This window comes from Schistocerca serialis, chromosome 9 (genome assembly GCF_023864345.2).
Source record: "Schistocerca serialis cubense isolate TAMUIC-IGC-003099 chromosome 9, iqSchSeri2.2, whole genome shotgun sequence".
NCBI lineage: Eukaryota > Metazoa > Arthropoda > Insecta > Orthoptera > Acrididae > Schistocerca > Schistocerca serialis.
Genome location: NC_064646.1, coordinates 133622227 through 133638946, shown reverse-complemented (window position 1 = coordinate 133638946; position 16720 = coordinate 133622227). Strand labels below are relative to the sequence as shown.

The following is a 16720-nucleotide window of genomic DNA, read 5'->3' as shown; positions in this document are numbered from 1 at the left end:
TCAGAGCACTGTGTAATGTCATTACTGTAATTGGACAGGTAAGACAATTCACAGATCAGAGGGTATAGGAGATAACACATTCTACAACTTGCAATTTACAGTAAAGCCATTACAATGTTCAAAGCAGCCTTTGGATTGACAGATGTGCTGCTCCCCATGTTTTACCATATTTACCTGATTGTAAGACGAGGTTTTATCTCCAAAATACATCATTTGAAAAATACAGGCTCATCTGACATTCTCAAAAATTGAACTACTGCTGCTGGGGGCCAACATTTTTATGTTATGTAATAGTTTAATACAGGCATCATCATACAGTTACAGATAAGCTTTTGTGACTGAGGTCACATGAAGATCCATTTTGAAAAATTTGGAAAGATTGTGTGGTGTCACAAAATTGCTGACACTTGGGTTTGTAATCCTGCCACTGGTGCAATCACAGCAACATCTAATTTGACTACAATTTGTTTTACTGGACTATTATTTAATACCTTTAATTCCTGCTTACATGAGAATTTTTTTATTTATTTATTTAACTTCATGTGAGATAGGCGAGTGCTGCAGCTGACTGCTGTCCATCTGCTGCATAAGGCTGTGTTCACAGTGGTGCCGACAACTGCAGTCGGATGCCATCACCAAATAACATTGGCTGACAGCTCGCTCCCATTACATCCAATCTCTTTCGTCAGTTTTTGGCGGAGTTAAGGAGGTTAGGTTAGAAGCTATTCTATGTATGAACTAGGTCAGATTTTAAGCTGTAGATACCACAAAGCCTCTGCGCTCGGAGCCGAGTGTTGCACTGCAACTTCTGCTATTAAAAAGATGTCAAACGCATGTGAATGTCTCGGAAAGCACACAGCGAGTGTGTCTTCAAAAGTACACAGAGAATACTGCACTCTTTTTCCTCAGTTATTAAAATAGCCAGATTCCAAACAAACTGAATAGCTTCAAATAAGTTCAGTAAAACAGACTAAGTCAATTAACCTTCAATGACTCTCATTCAGCATAGGTTTGGACAAACATGAATTTTAGAATGAGATGGTTTGAACACCTAAAACACTGAAAAGGGGAAAAAACAGACATCATATTTGCAAACTGTCTCATAACAGAATCACCATGCTAGTGGCATAAAAACACCAGTAAATAAGACAGCTAATGCTTCCTTACAAAAAAGATCCACAACAATAACTGTGTGTAGAATATGCCACTATTCTCACATCAAAAATTTATTTTTTGAGATTATAATTTATAATACATGTGTTTTTGGATGGGATCCACCTTTAGCAAAACACAATTTTGTTTTTATCCCAAACATGTTTCACTGCAGTTGCAGCACCATTAGTGGGCTTTTATTTTATGGCTTTTTACCACATGGTTTGGTTTTCCTGATGTGTTATTAGTGTGTTTTCTTTCACAGTTTGTAATGTTTTCATTTTTCCTGATCTTCTTCACTGTGAAGTTCTGCATATTGTGCTGTCATTGTCACTGTTTACCAGCTGTAAAAACAAGATGGCCATCTCAAAATACAGAACTTCACAGTGAAGAAGATGAGGAAAAATGAAAACATGACAAACTGTGAAAGAAAACAGGCACTATAAAAACATAATACATCAGGAAAACCAAACCATGTGGTAAAAAACCATAAAATAAAAGCCCACTGATGATGTTGCAACTGCAGTGAAACAGGTTTGGGATAAAAAACAAAATTGTGCTTTGCTAAAGGTGGATCCCGTTCAAAAACATAGGTATTGTTAAAGCAAACACAGACAGAAGAGCTTCAACCTCAAGATAATTATTATAATTTATGCCTAAAATTTTCGGATTAAGATCTTACCTACTTGTGATTTCCTACAAAGCTGTGATTTCAATTCATATAGCCATATAATGACTTATTATCCTCAGGATTCCGCAAACCCCTTTCTTGAAGGAAACCTAGTTTCTTATAGTCCATATTTCATGTGTGAGAACATTGGCTGAATCTACCAAAGGAAACACACTAATCTGAATTTCATCGATTACCATCCGAATTACGTGTATGTTTGGACGCTTGTGACTGTGCACACCCTGCCACATTGATTTGAAATGCTCGGCCATCTTTGTCCAATGCCGGTCGTTGCTGGAATCTACCAATGTTGATGCTGATTGCAGCCTAACATACACTCATCCAGCATCTGCTACACGCATGCCAAAGATTTTGAGAGGACGAGTTCTATGACCCTGCTTCAATCTAATCTAACCTCCTTGCACTACTTCAATGCTGTTCCTTTTTTAACAATAGAATATTGGTAATTGTTTTTTCTGGACTGATTCGCGGAAGTTATCCGAAAAGCAATAATACTTGTTAATAAGCTATACCGAGCAAAATGTAATATTGATTTTATCAACATATCATATACACTAAAAAAAGAAAAAGCTAGACTATTTTTGTAGTAGTGATGAGAAAGAGATTGCAACTAAAGAGTTAACTACCTTTTCATTTGTAGTCAGGATTGAGCTGACTTTAAAATTGGACAAATACTCAACAACTGCATACATTTATGCACGAGATGGTAAAAGCCCGGATCCGGGCCAGTGACGTACTTGCATGTTTTGTACACCAATTTTGTCAATGCTGGCCATTATGGTATCACAGGAACAAAAGAATGTGTGTCAGCTGCCGGTTCTATGTAGCCAATGAGAGCACAGCAGACAGACGACATATTTGGAAGTAAGAGATTAAGGAAAATATTCTCATAGTCTCACAGCAGTATCAATGTGAAATCCACTGTGTATTTCGGGGTGGGGGTGGAGAGCGAAAAAAAGTTGTGTTCTACGGTCACACCGCAACCACATCATCAGAAATCACAACATATTTGGAAGAAACAGCCAAATATTTCCAGCAAACCAAGATTATATATTTCATTGCTACACATATATAGAAATACACTGCTTCTTTTCTCAACTTTCACTGGTTAGGTGAAATTATCACTCTAGATAATGATGTCAGTGATTACTACTACTACTACTACTACTACTACTACTACTACTACTACTACTACTACACGTAGTAACAAAAGAGACAACTGGCTTAGGTAGTAAGCAATGAAGGAAGTGGATATTAATACTACTGCCGACAATGTTTTCTGTTTGTTTATCTTCAAATTGTCAGAATGTAGAAAATCAATTAAAGGCGTAAGTTAATTCCTAAAAGATTGCTCAGAACATGAAAGCAATATCTTGGCCCACTTGTATACCACTTCTTTGAGCCAGGATATCTTTCCAGCAGAATGAAATATGTGGGAGGGTGGGAGAACACGTATGGGATGCCACACAAAAATTCTCGAACTCGAACGCTAAATACAATCACATCACACCAGATTTTTATTCGGCGCATCGTCGCCTTCAAAGTAATCCAATTTGGAGCTCAGATATTGATTCCAGAACTTCTACCATACACAGAATGCATTCTGAAGTCTTTTTTTAGTCAGTGTGTTCAGCATCATTTGTGATTCCACTCAAATCTCCTTTATCATGTCAAATGTTCATCTCTTCAAGCCCATAGCCCATTTTCAATTTGGGAAACAGTAAAAAAGCCCACGGAGCCAAGTCAGGTATATGGTGAATGAGGACGAACTGCTGTGTTGTCTTTTTGCCAAAAAACTGCCGCATGGTAAAAGCTGTATGTGGCCTCGCATTGTCATGGTGAAGGGTTCAGTCACCGCTTCTCTTGACGTTCCCTACTCACAGCTTCCCTTAGCCGCCTTAGGACATCATCAGATGTCAGGGATGCTCTGCCTATTCTCTTTCACAATCACATTCCCAACACTGTGATTTTCTGTTGTAATGCTGGTAGATGGTTGTCCTGAACATTCATCATCTTCAGATATCTGGTCATTTTTAAAATGTTTAAACCAGTCATATGTTTGTGTTTGGCCCAAAGCATCATTACTGAATGCTTGCAGTAACATTTTGCGTGTTTCTGCAGCTGTTTTACCACGATTAAAACAGAATTCAATACAGCAACACTGTTCTTGCGAGACGGTCACTGCAAGATTACAAACACAAGCAAACATCACAACTGAAAACTGTGGGCCAACAATAAACACACACACATAGATAAAAGCCGCTGTGCATCCTGACACACAAAACATATTGTACACTGCTCATAGCACCGTTTGGTTGTACTACTGTTTGTAGGTGTGGGTCACATAAATTTCAGAAACTTTTGGATAGCACCTTGTGCATCCCCAATGCATAAAATGGTTCTCACTACAGTAATAGTAATTCACTCATTTAAATAAGCTCAAAATAATGTCACAAAATTAAAAGTGATTTTTCACAGTTACACATATGGAGAACAAAACAATGCCGCCTAATGCTTCTCACAAAATGTTTCAGTTTAAGCTGGTGACATCATACCTGTTTATCTTTAGAAAGCAGCAAGGCATCCTTTTGGGTGAGCTGTTTCTGCAGAGATGCAATTTGTTCTTTGAGCTGTGTCATCGCAACAACATGGTCTGAAGAATTCGGATCAAGTGGATCTCCCCTACTGTTTCCTGAGGAGCGAGCAAGTTTAGCTGGAGGAATGCCATCTGATTTGTCCATGCCATCTGGAGCAGCAGTAAGTTTAGTAACATCAACACGGTGCGGTCGCTTGCTGTGACTTTTGTGCCTGAAAATGCAAAACAGAAATCATCAGACACATATTTTTTTTTTTTTTTTTTTTTTTTTTTTCTTTTTTTTTTTTTTAAATCTCTATACTTCAAAGTAACTAAGTTTAAATTTGACAAGCTATGGTATTAGCAAAATGGCACAGTTGAATTTAACAGATCTTAATTTGAAGTATTAAGTAGGATAATACAGATATCATATGTTCCCTCAAAAAAGTATTAATTTCTGAACAACATGTTCCAAGTCTGATTGAATCTGTATTCCTACATATTCATAAGAGAAAATATTTACAGCAGTTTTAAGTTCTTCTACAGTTTCAGCACATACATCTCCTGAAAAGTAAAGAGTGGAACCACAGTTTCCAACAACTCTCATATCTTCACCTGCATGATATTCTGTTTTCATCCAGAGCACCTCCACATTTAACATCACTCTAGAAGGGCAAATACTAAAACCTTGCACATTTATTATCAGGTTGTTTACACAGACAAGGAAATAAATTCCCAGATTTCCCAGTTAAAATAAACTGTCCCCAGGTGAAAGTACTTTTTTTCCATGTTAGGTGACTATATACATTCCCTTGGAGCTACAAAACTTACCAATCTTTTGAATAGTAAAGGTTTTATACACCAGCGTAGAACTTCCCGGCACTTTAGGAAACAAAAGCTAGTAAAAAAATGATGCTTTTTGATAAGATCTTCGATGCACAACAACATGTACACTGCAAATTTTCATTATTACGAAAGTATAAACACAGATTCACCAAATACAGCATGGTAGCTTCCGAAGCACTGAAATCAAGATTGTGCTGAGGTTTTGTCAGCCAGTCATAGCCCATGTTACGTTATCTTGCCAGCCAATGATAGCAAAGATTAAGAATATACGACAGGTGATGTAGACAGCCAGTAACATCACTGTTAAATAGCAAGAACATCCAAACAGGAAAAGTTAATGGTTTAAATTGATATAAATACACTATAGCTACAAGAAAAACTATTTTTTGTGAGGGTGTGGTTAGCCAGGATCCTAAGTGCACAGCTTAAATTGCAGCAACAGAATAATTGTTACAAGCACAATTATAAATTTCACTGCTGCACACCGAACATTTCATGGGTTACCTGGCTGAATACACATTTATTTCATGGGTTACCTGGCCGAATACACGTTCCAACAAGTACTTCGACTTTCCCGTAAAAAAAAAACTGTGGAAATGCTCAAGAACTCATCTCACAATTTTTTTTTGGGATAGTTATACTTTTTGGCATTGTTATTGCATAATTTGTAAACTACAAGAAAACTATAACTTAACCTTGAAGCTTAGTCTTTTTTTAGTGTCATATATTTAAGGTATATCAAATACAAATTTGCTTGTAAAATTTTAAATAAGCATAAATGGCTGGTCCTCAAAGTGTTAATTCTGAATGAGAGTCAAACATTCCACGATTTAAGATATTCATCACACATTCTCACGTATAACATAATTCATTTGGTTGAAAATGAAATTTACTATGAAAGTAGTACTTCGCAAACTACAAATCACAATATTTCCCCATGATCTGTTAGAAATGTAAACAGTTGTGACGTCATACTCATTGAAAGCAGTTTGTTGTCACGAAGTTAGCACAATCTTCACCCTAAAGCCTTTGACCCATTTTGCTTTTGGCCGATGTTTGTGTGTGCTCTGACTTTTGTTGCTGTAAAGGGTGCATTTTCTTTGCAATTTAAAGTTTTATTTTGGTGTTATTCTCTTGTTCATATTTTATTGCTACCGTATTACTCTGCCATGGTGGGCTAAATTAAAAACCCTAGTTAGAGTTTCAGTTCTTGCCAGTCAAAATTACAATAATTTAACTGAAAACTAAAACAATGAAAAATTTCCAGAATTCTAAAAAGTGCCTGGGTTTTACCCAGATGTAAAAATTCCTGCATTTTTCCCAGCTTTCCAGGTTGTCCCGGGTTGTATACAGCATGATTATTCATTATTTTCTCATGACATTGCATTACTCAGCAACAAAGAAAAAAATCTCATCTATGTCATGTTACAAAATTGAATGTAATGTTAGTCACCCTCCTGCAAGGTGCACAGAGGGTGCTACAGATACCATAAAACTGCTGCCGAACGGTCATATCACCCTCCACTGCTAAATCATGGCAGTATAGTGGTATTATCATCAGGTTATACGGAATCAGCACAGTAAGATGGGTCGACATGAAGATGTGACACAATGGCAGAAAGGAGCTACCGCACCTGAACAGCTAGTTAGTTAAGCTATACGTGTAGGGAAATTGATCACAGATTCTAAGTCATATGTCATTAATAACACTTCTAGTTCACTTTTCCTGTCAGGACTGCTTAGAAAGTTTACACTGAAATCACCACAGATTAATAACTATTTCTTTCTGCCTGACAGACAGCATATAGGGAATCAAACTTTTTTTTATGAATAGCTCCCAATCTCCTAATGATGACCTGTACACTGTTGCTAATGTCAACACTACATTACCTAGCTTTAGTTCACATGCACAAACTTCAACGTGCTGACAGAAGCAAAATTTGCTTACTTCTACAGTTCTTAAAAAAATACCTGTCTGCCTGGCCCCATTAACCACAGGGATCTTCCCTTGTGTGACTGCCCCCCCCCCCCCCCCCCAGTAACTGCTAATTGAGAAGCTAACTCATCTTTCCCCTTCCTATCTAGCTCATGACCACACCATGAATGAGGTTGTACAATTAGTTAATACATCAACACAGACTGCCTAACATCTCTACAAGGATGGTGTACCAACTGTAGCCGTGAAATACGGCGAAAAACAGTGAACATAGAAATGTGCTAAACAATAAAGGCCTGAGACGAGTTTCATTAATTGTCAAAAATGATTCGTTTCCAACATGACAGGAACTGTAGCTGGTGGTGAATACAGTTTCATCTTAAGTAGTTCTCAAGCTAACAGTGCACACAATGGGCATTTGGAGTCTGATACTTTGCAGCGGCATATGCTGACCGTGCCATGTGTGGTTTTGTAATAATAATTACTCTAAAATATCTTGATGTGTTGTACAATGGCACATGACAAAACTCACATGTTGTTGTTGTTGTTGTTGTTGTTGTTGTTGTTGTCGTCTTCAGTCCAGAGACTGGTTTGATGCAGCTCTCCCTGCTACTCTATCCTGTGCAAGCTGCTTCATCTCCCAGTACCTACTGCATCCTACATCCTTCTGAATCTACTTAGTGTATTCATCTCTTGGTCTCCCTCTGCGATTTTTCCCCTCCACGCTGCCCTCCAATACTAAATTGGTGATCCCTTGATGCCGCCCTCCAATACTAAATTGGTGATCCCTTGATGCCTCAGAACATGTCCTACCAACCGGTCCCTTCTTCTTGTCAAGTTGTGCCACAAACTCTTCTCCCCAATCCTATTCAATACCTCCTCGTTAGTTATGTGCTCTACCCATCTAATCTTCAGCATTCTTCTGTAGCACCACATTTCGAAAGCATCTATTCTCTTCTTGTCCAAACTATTTATCGTCCATGTTTCACTCTCGTACATGGCTACACTCCATACAAATACTTTCAGAAACGACTTCCTGACACTTAAATCTATACTTGATGTTAACAAATTTCTCTTCTTCAGAAACGCTTTCCTTGCCATTGCCAGTCTACATTTTATATCCTCTCTACTTCGACCATCCTCAGTTATTTTGCTCCCCAAATAGCAAAACTCCTTTACTACTTTAAGTGTCTCATTTCCTAATCTGATTCCCCCAGCATCACCCAACTTAATTCGACTACATTCCATTATCCTCGTTTTGCTTTTGTTGATGTTCATCTTATATCCTCCTTTCAAGACACTGTCCATTCCGTTCAACTGCTCTTCCAAGTCCTTTGCTGTCTCTAACAGAATTACAATGTCATCGGCGAACCTCAAAGTTTTTATTTCCTCTCCATGGATTTTAATACCTACTCCAAATTTTTCTTTTGTTTCCTTTACTGCTTGCTCAATATACAGATTGAATAACATCGGGGATAGGCTACAACCCTGTCTCACTCCCTTCCCAACCACTGTTTCCCTTTTATGCCCCTCGACTCTCATAAATGTCATCTGGTTTCTGTACAAATTGTAAATAGCCTTTAACTCCCTGTATTTTACTACTGCCACCTTCAGAATTTGAAAGAGTAGTCCAGTCAACATTATCAAAAGCTTTCTCTAAGTCTACAAATGCTAGAAATGTAGATTTGCCTTTCCTTAATCTATCTTCAAAGATAAGTCATAGGGTCAGTATTGCCTCATGTGTTCCAAAATTTCTGTTGTTGTTGTTGTTGTTGTTGTTGTTGTTGTTGTTGTGGTCTTCAGTCCTGATGACTGGTTTGATGCAGCTCTCCATGCTACTCTATCCTGTGCAAGCTTCTTCATCTTCCAGTACCTACTGCAACCTACATCCTTCTGAATCTGCTTAGTGTATTCATCTCTTGGTCTCCCTCTGCGATTTTTCCCCTCCAAGCTGCCCTCCAATACTAAATTGGTGATCCCTTGATGCCTCAGAACATGTCCTACCAACCTATCTCTTCTTCTGGTCAAGTTGTGCCGCAAACTTCTCTTCTCCCCAATCCTATTCAATACTTCCTCATTAGTTATGTGATCTACCCATCTAATCTTCAGCATTCTTCTGTAGCACCACATTTCGAAAGCTTCTATTCTCTTCTTGTCCAAACTATTTATCGTCCATTTCTATGGAATCCAAACTGATATTCCCTGAGGTCAGCTTCTATCAGTTTTTCCATTTGTCTGTAAAGAATTCATGTTAGTATTCTGCAGCCATGACTTATTAAACTGATAGTTCGGTGATTTTCACACCTGCTTTCTTTGGGATTGGAGTTATTTTATTCTTCTTGAAGTCTGAAGGTATTTTACCTGTCTCATTCATCTTGCTCAGCATATGGTAGAGTTTTGACAGGGCTGGCTCTCCCAAGGCTGTCAATAGTTCTAATGGAATGTTGTCTACTCCCAGGGCCTTATTTTAACTTATGTCTTTCAGTGCTTTGTCAAACTCTTCACGCAGTATCATAGCTCCCATTTCATCATCATCTACATCCTCTTCCATTTCCATAATATTATCCACAAATACATCGCCCTTGTATAGACCCTCTATATGCTACTTCCATCTTTCTGTTTTCCCTTCTTTGCTTAGAAATGGGTTTGCATCTAAGCTCTTGATATTCATACAAGTAGTTCTCTTTTCTCCAAAGGTCTTTAATTTTCCTGTAGGCAGTATCTATCTTACCCCTAGTGAGATAAGCCTCTACATCCTTACATTTGTCCTCTAGCCATCCCTGCTTAGCCATTTTGCACTTCCTGTCGATCTCGCTTCTGAGACGTTTGTATTCCTTTTTGCCTGCTTTATTTACTGCAGTTTTATATTTTCTCCGTTCATCAATTAAATTCAATATTTCTTCTGTTACCCAAGGATTTCTACTAGCCCTCGTCTTTTTACCTACTTGATCCTCTGCTGCCTTCACTATTTCATCCCTCAAAGCTACCCATTCTTCTTCTACTGTATCTCTTTCCCCCATTCCTGTCAATCGTTCCTTAATGCTCTCCCTGAAATTCTGTACAACCTCTGGTTTTGTCAGTTTATCCAGGTCCCATCATCTTAAATTCCCACCTTTTTGCAGTTTCTTCAGCTTTAAGCTACAGTTCATAACCAATAGATAGTGGTCAGAGTCCACATATGCCCCTGGAAATGCCTTACAATTTAAAACCTGGTTCCTAAATCTCTGTCTTACCATTATATAATCTATCGAAACCTTCCAATATCTCCAGGCCTCTTCCATGTATACAACCTTCTTTCATGATTCTTGATCCAAGTGTTAGCTGTGATTAAGTTACGCTCTGTGCAGTAAGGGTTTATTTCTTTTCCATTTTACATTAATGCACGAGATAGTAAGTTTCATGAAATTTGTATTTTCGTATTTTAATGTGAATTATGTTTAACATTGATGTATATACAGGTTGTGCCTGTGCCTACTATGATTGTGTGAAACTCTTATTAAGAATGTTATCACCTAATGCTTCCTCCACATCAGTGGTTCCCAACCTGGAGGTGATCACCCCATGAGGGGTAAAACAGAATTATCTGAGAAGTAAAAACTGAATGATATTATTATAATTTTGTAAGATTCTAATACTAGTTATATAAGTTACAAATAATTATTTTTTCTCTATCAGTAACACTGGTGCGGTGGAGGTTACAGGTTCCTCACATAGTCAACCCACTACACACACATTGTGCTTTGTTCCATACATCACTGATAACAGTGACATACAGATGTAACAAATGCTTAACATCTGAAGAAAATGGCTTCTCCAAAATGTACATAGTACCTACAGTAGTCCAGAAATTGCTTCATTATTCACTTCAAAACAGATAAATGAATTCATTGACAGCACAGCACAGCGTTAACTACATATGGGCTAATTTAGAATTTTATACAATTTTATTATTATTATTATTATTATTATTATTAGGGTGGTTAAACACAAAGCATTATCAGCCTGAAGTTGTTCAATTTCTGCCAGTTCAGATGTATGAAGTGCAGCAATCAAATGATTTATGAACAGTATAAAGTACAGTGCAAAAATCGGTAAGGAGAGGAGTAATGTAGGACAAGCATGTTTTGTAATATGTGTGTACGATCACTGTGGATAGTTATAGCGTTCATTTCCAAGAAAGAGTTACAGGTAGCACTTGCAGTGCACCACAAATTCCTTTGTCATTCATTCTGAAAAACACACACACACAAACTAAATATCATTCATCTTTCATAATTTTAAAAATAAAAGTGATCCAAGAAAAGTCTTTCATTCTGCAGTGTTTAGTTAGGTGATAAGTGGTAAAATGTGGGGGAGGAAGGAGGGGGGTGGGCAACAGATAGCAGGGGCGGGGGTGGAGGGCAGGTATATTAGCTATTGTGAGATTGCACTCAGGGGTAATGGTCTAAGAAAGATTGGAACTGCTGCTCCACATGGATGTGTAGAACATATCATGCTACATGAATTACAATTTCTGTAAGATGAATGTATGTTACTGAAGTTTAATTTGAGTGCAATAATGCGAAGAAGCAGATAGACTCAAACAAAAGTACCCACAATTGTTTTACGGTTCAGTGTGACAGTGCAAGAGCTACGAAAAATGATGACGGAACTATTACTTTAATGAACAGTTCTACAAATGTATACATGAGGGCTATCCAGAAACCCACAGATGTTTTTGTCTATCATGACGGTGGGCGGGGCTCCAGCCACCATCTTGGTGCCATAAAATTTCCTACTCAGTATGCATCCAACAGTGGTAGTGTGTGGTCTATGCCTCTGATAATTTGATTCCTTTGACATTTTAAAATGTCCACTGCAATAGGAAACGTTATCGCTTATGAGATGTGTTCTGTGATTAGGTTTTTGTTCTCAAAAATCTGCAAGCCAATTGAAATTTATTGCAACCTCCATGATAAACACAGAAAAGAAATAATAAGTTGGGGAAAACTTAGCAAAAAAGTTCTGCTTTTTCTTAACAATTAACACCCACACATGGCTACCTGAGAGCACATACGGGGTTTTGGATGGGAGGTATTTGATCATCCACCATACAGCACAGATTTGGCACCATGCAACAATCACATGTTCCCAGCAATGAAGACATGTCCTGCGACGCAACACTTCCATACTAACGGCGAACTGCATGCCAGTATAAACCAATGGTTGCAATTGCAGGTGGCAGATTTATAGAGAGAGAGAGAATTGAAAAACTTGTTGCACGGAATAAGTACCTCAATTTCAATTGTGATTATGTAGAAAAATAGCTTAAGAGTGTACGTTTAAAACGTATATAATAAAATTTGGTCATCCCATACTGTAATTTTTTTATTTCAAATAATAAATTTAAAAAATTATTTTGTGAACATTATTTTGGCAAAACACAATGGTTCACATACATACATGCTGATGTTTTGTGGCTATATACAACTTTATGATGTATTAGTATAACATATATTATTATTATTTACCTATATTACTGCAACATATTTCGGTATGCCCAAAGCCCCGTGTTTACGAACGAACACTGAGCATTTTCATATGTCTTCCCAATCTTAACATTACAGTATTTGATGTTTTACAGTATAACCTCCATTGTGCGTGACCTCAGTTTAGTGTAAACCCGCATTTAACGGAAGAAATTTCAAGTCCCGAAAATTAATCGATAAGAGCAATGCAATTTTATATTCAATTTAACGTCATTCGAATCACGGCAAAACCTGCATTTAGCATTAAGAATATTAAATATTGAAAACAATACAATAGTGGCTTTTGTGGCCCGAATGCAAGTTGCACTTTTTCCGGTTTTTGGAATCCAAAAAACCGCCTGCAATTTACATTTGGGTTCAAAGCCTAAGAAGTTCCGTAAAATGCTGATAGTTGTCGCCGTAAGAGCTAGCGGCCATTATTGCTGCTTTTTGCCGTTAGAAGCCGCCACAGGAGCCATTGTGTTAGTTTCAAGTAATTAATGTAAGGTATTTTTTATCATGGGCGAATTTAGCAATTTTTCAAATATTCATGGAAATTAAAAAAAGCTCTTTACATTTCGACAGTGCTCATAAAAACGTTTGTTACAATCTGCTTTTGAACTTCGGTAAGACATGGAGACACCAAAAGTAACAACTTTCAGCTTGTTCCAGCAACAGAAAAGCGTTTTCTGGGCCAAAATGTGGCCGCCACTATGGGGTGGAAACCATAATGAACGATTTCGTGAGGAAGCAGCAACAGTGCTTACCTGCAACTGCAGGAAGAATACAAGTAAAAGCACATCAGAAAACCCAGGATTTTAAAAGGAGCCACAATTGGGTCTCAAAAGTACGGGGAAAGACTCATCACATTTCAGCGCTACATCATCAAACTGCGCACCGGAACTTATACTGGCCTGTACAGCCGATGGCCGTAAACTGCCACCATTAATTTCACACAGAAGACTTTACTGAAGTCCGAAGTGTTTCCTAAAGAGGTTATTGTACGTGCTAACGAAATTGGCTGGTTCACGGTGGACATGGTTTTAGAGTGGATCACACTTGTCTGGCAACATCGTCCTGGTACCTTGCTAGCAGAAAATGCTTGTGTCAGATTCGTGCGCAGGTCACTGTACACCAGCTGTGAAAAAAAATTAGCAGAGGGTAAAATGGACTTAGTTGTAATTCCAAAATGGATGACGTCCATTCTGCACCCGTTAGGTGTTTGTTTAAACCTTTTATGGACAAGCAGAAATACATGTATACACAGTGACTAACAAAAGAAGATAGACAATTAACGCCTACAGGACATGTTGAGTGTGCAAGCTTGTCTCAAGTGTGCGGATGCTTTAGTCAATCTTGGAAATGTCTCCCAAGTGAAACTGTTCATCATGCATTTAAAAAAAGTACTGTATTTCTAATGTGCTCGATGGTACAGAGGATGGTGCTTTGTACGAAAGTAGCAGCAAGGAGTCTCTAGCATTAATAATAAAACATGAAAAATCACGACTGTGTTCCGGTATGCAGTTCAGCGAGCTCGCCTGCGACGTCACTGCTCACAGATCACATGCGGGTAGATCTGGAATACTGTATTTCGATAATACTGTGAATTTTCACTGTTGTCAGTGTTTTGCGATGTAATTGTGATTTTAACACTCCTCCACAAAAAACAGAAGGGCCATGCAAAAACACCTGTCCATTAGTGCTATCAACTTTCATATTAATGTTGTCAATAGCTTTATACACTGTCTGGCGTGTATGCCTCCTGCTCATGTAGTAGCGCGGCATCTCTGTGTGTACGTGCTGCTGCTCGTGCGGCTGCTCGGTGACTGACACCTTGTGACAAACGTTGCTGGTGCGGCTGCGTTATCAAAATCACAACTTCCGATGCAGCTCTCTGTATCTCCTCCATGTCCGAACAACATCGCTTCACTCCGAGACGTCGGGAGATTTCCCTTGTTGAGAACCCTTCCTGGCACAAAGTAACAATGCAGATGTGATTGAACCATGGTACTGACCGTCTAAGCATGACTGAACTACAGGCAACACCAGCTGTGTACCTCCTTCCTGGTGGAATGACGAACTGATCAGCCGCAAGACCCCCTCCGTCTAATAGGCGCTGCTGATGCATGGTTGTTTACATCTTTGGGCAGGTTTAGTGACATCTCTGAACAGTCAAAGGGACTGTGTCTGTGATGCAATACCCACAGTCAATGTCTATCATCAGGAGTTGTGGGAACCGGAGTGATGCAAAACTTTTTTTGATGTGTGTAGCTTCAGGGAGCTTCAAGCGTGTTTCTTAATACCTCGGTACTTCCATATCCCACTTCCTTGCGCACTGGTTCTTTCTGACAAGTCTCTCAAACTTTACTCCACTCTTCATCACTACTAAATTGTGATCCGAGTCAATGCCTACTCCTGGGTACACCTTACAATCCAATATCCGATTTCAGAATCTCTGCCTGACCATGATGTAACGTAACTGAAGTCTTCCCATATCTCCTGGCCTTTTCCTCGTATGTCTCCTCCTCTTGTGAATCTTGAACAGAGTATTCACTATTAGTAGCTGAAATTTATAGCAGAACTTTATTAGACTTTCTCCTCTCTCACTCCTCGTACCACGCCCATACTCTCTTGTAAACCTTTCTTCTACTCCTTCCCCTGCAACCGCCTTCCAGTCCCCCACCACTATTAGATATTAATCTCCCTTTACGTAATGTATTACCCTTTCAATATCCTCATATATATTCTCAATCTCATCATCTTCGGCTTGTGACATTGGCATCTATACTGGACCTATCACTGTCAGTGTTGGTTTGCTGTCAATTCTGATGAGAAAAACCCTATTATCGAACTGTCCACAGTTACTCACTTTCTCCCCCTACCTTCCCAATCATAATAAATCCTACTCCTGTTATACCATTTTCTGCTGCTGCTGATATTATCCTATACTAATCTGACCATTTCCTAATCTGCTTTCCATTTCACTTGCCTAACATCCACTATATTCAGACTGAGCCTTTTCAGATTCTCTAGTCTCCCTACCACACCCCAACTTTTAGAGCATTATTACTTCATTGATTATTCAGTCTTTTTCTCATGGTCACCCCCCCCCCCCCCCAACACTCCCCTCCTGGAAATCTGACAGGGGCTGGTCCAATGGAGATACTGTAATGACAATGTCAATTACAGGCCACATGTCCAGTGGATACACATTAGTGTCTTTAATGCAGCGGTTTGCAATGTTACAACTACATATTTAATTAACATGACTGTGTCAAGCAGCACACTACTAATGCTGTACTCGAACATTTACGGGACTGTTTTTTTCCTCTCATCTGCATTAACTTACATTTTCAAACAATGAAAGTTCAGGTTGGAATATCAACAATAACAGAAAGGATAGATTGCTACTCTCCATAAAGATGACATGTTGAGTTGCAGACAGGCACAACGAAAAGACTGTTACACATTAGTTTTCAGCCAAAGCCTTCATCAGAGAAGAAAAAAAAAACCACACACACGCATTCACAAAAGCAAGCACACCTCACACATACATGACTGCTATATCTGGTTGCTATGCATGTGTGTCTCTCTTTTCTGATGGTTTTGGTTGAAAACTTACAGCGTAACAACCTTTTAACTGTGCCTGGCTATAGGTCAATGTGTCATCTTTCAGGGTGTATATGAGGACAAGAAAAAAGATTTCCACATTTATCCCAGATCTGCCAGTTAAATATGCACTTTTTCCCACGTAAAAACACACTTTTTCCACAGCGAAAATACACATTTTCCATGATAAGTGACAGCATACTTTCCCTTAGAGCTGTAAATATCAATCCTTCAGATGGTAAAGGTTTTATACAGCAGAGTACAATTTCCCAGCACTTCAGAAAACGAAAGGGGGGAAAAACGTGTTTTGGAAATATCTTTGATGTGTATCAACACGTACGCTGCATATTTTCATATTACAATACACTGCGTATTTTTGTTTTATGAAAGTATAAATTCGAATT

General features: G+C 38.6%; 1 protein-coding gene across 1 annotated transcript in view; it reads right to left on the bottom strand.

Annotated features, from left to right (window-relative positions):
- The window catches only part of LOC126418710 (protein FAM76A), an 80463-nt gene that overhangs the window by 24640 nt on the left and 39103 nt on the right, over positions 1-16720 (bottom strand). Inside the window, exon 5 of the mRNA XM_050085613.1 lies at positions 4399-4651. Within this exon, the coding sequence (XP_049941570.1) occupies positions 4399-4651 (253 nt within the window). The remainder of the gene's footprint in view (positions 1-4398; positions 4652-16720) is intronic.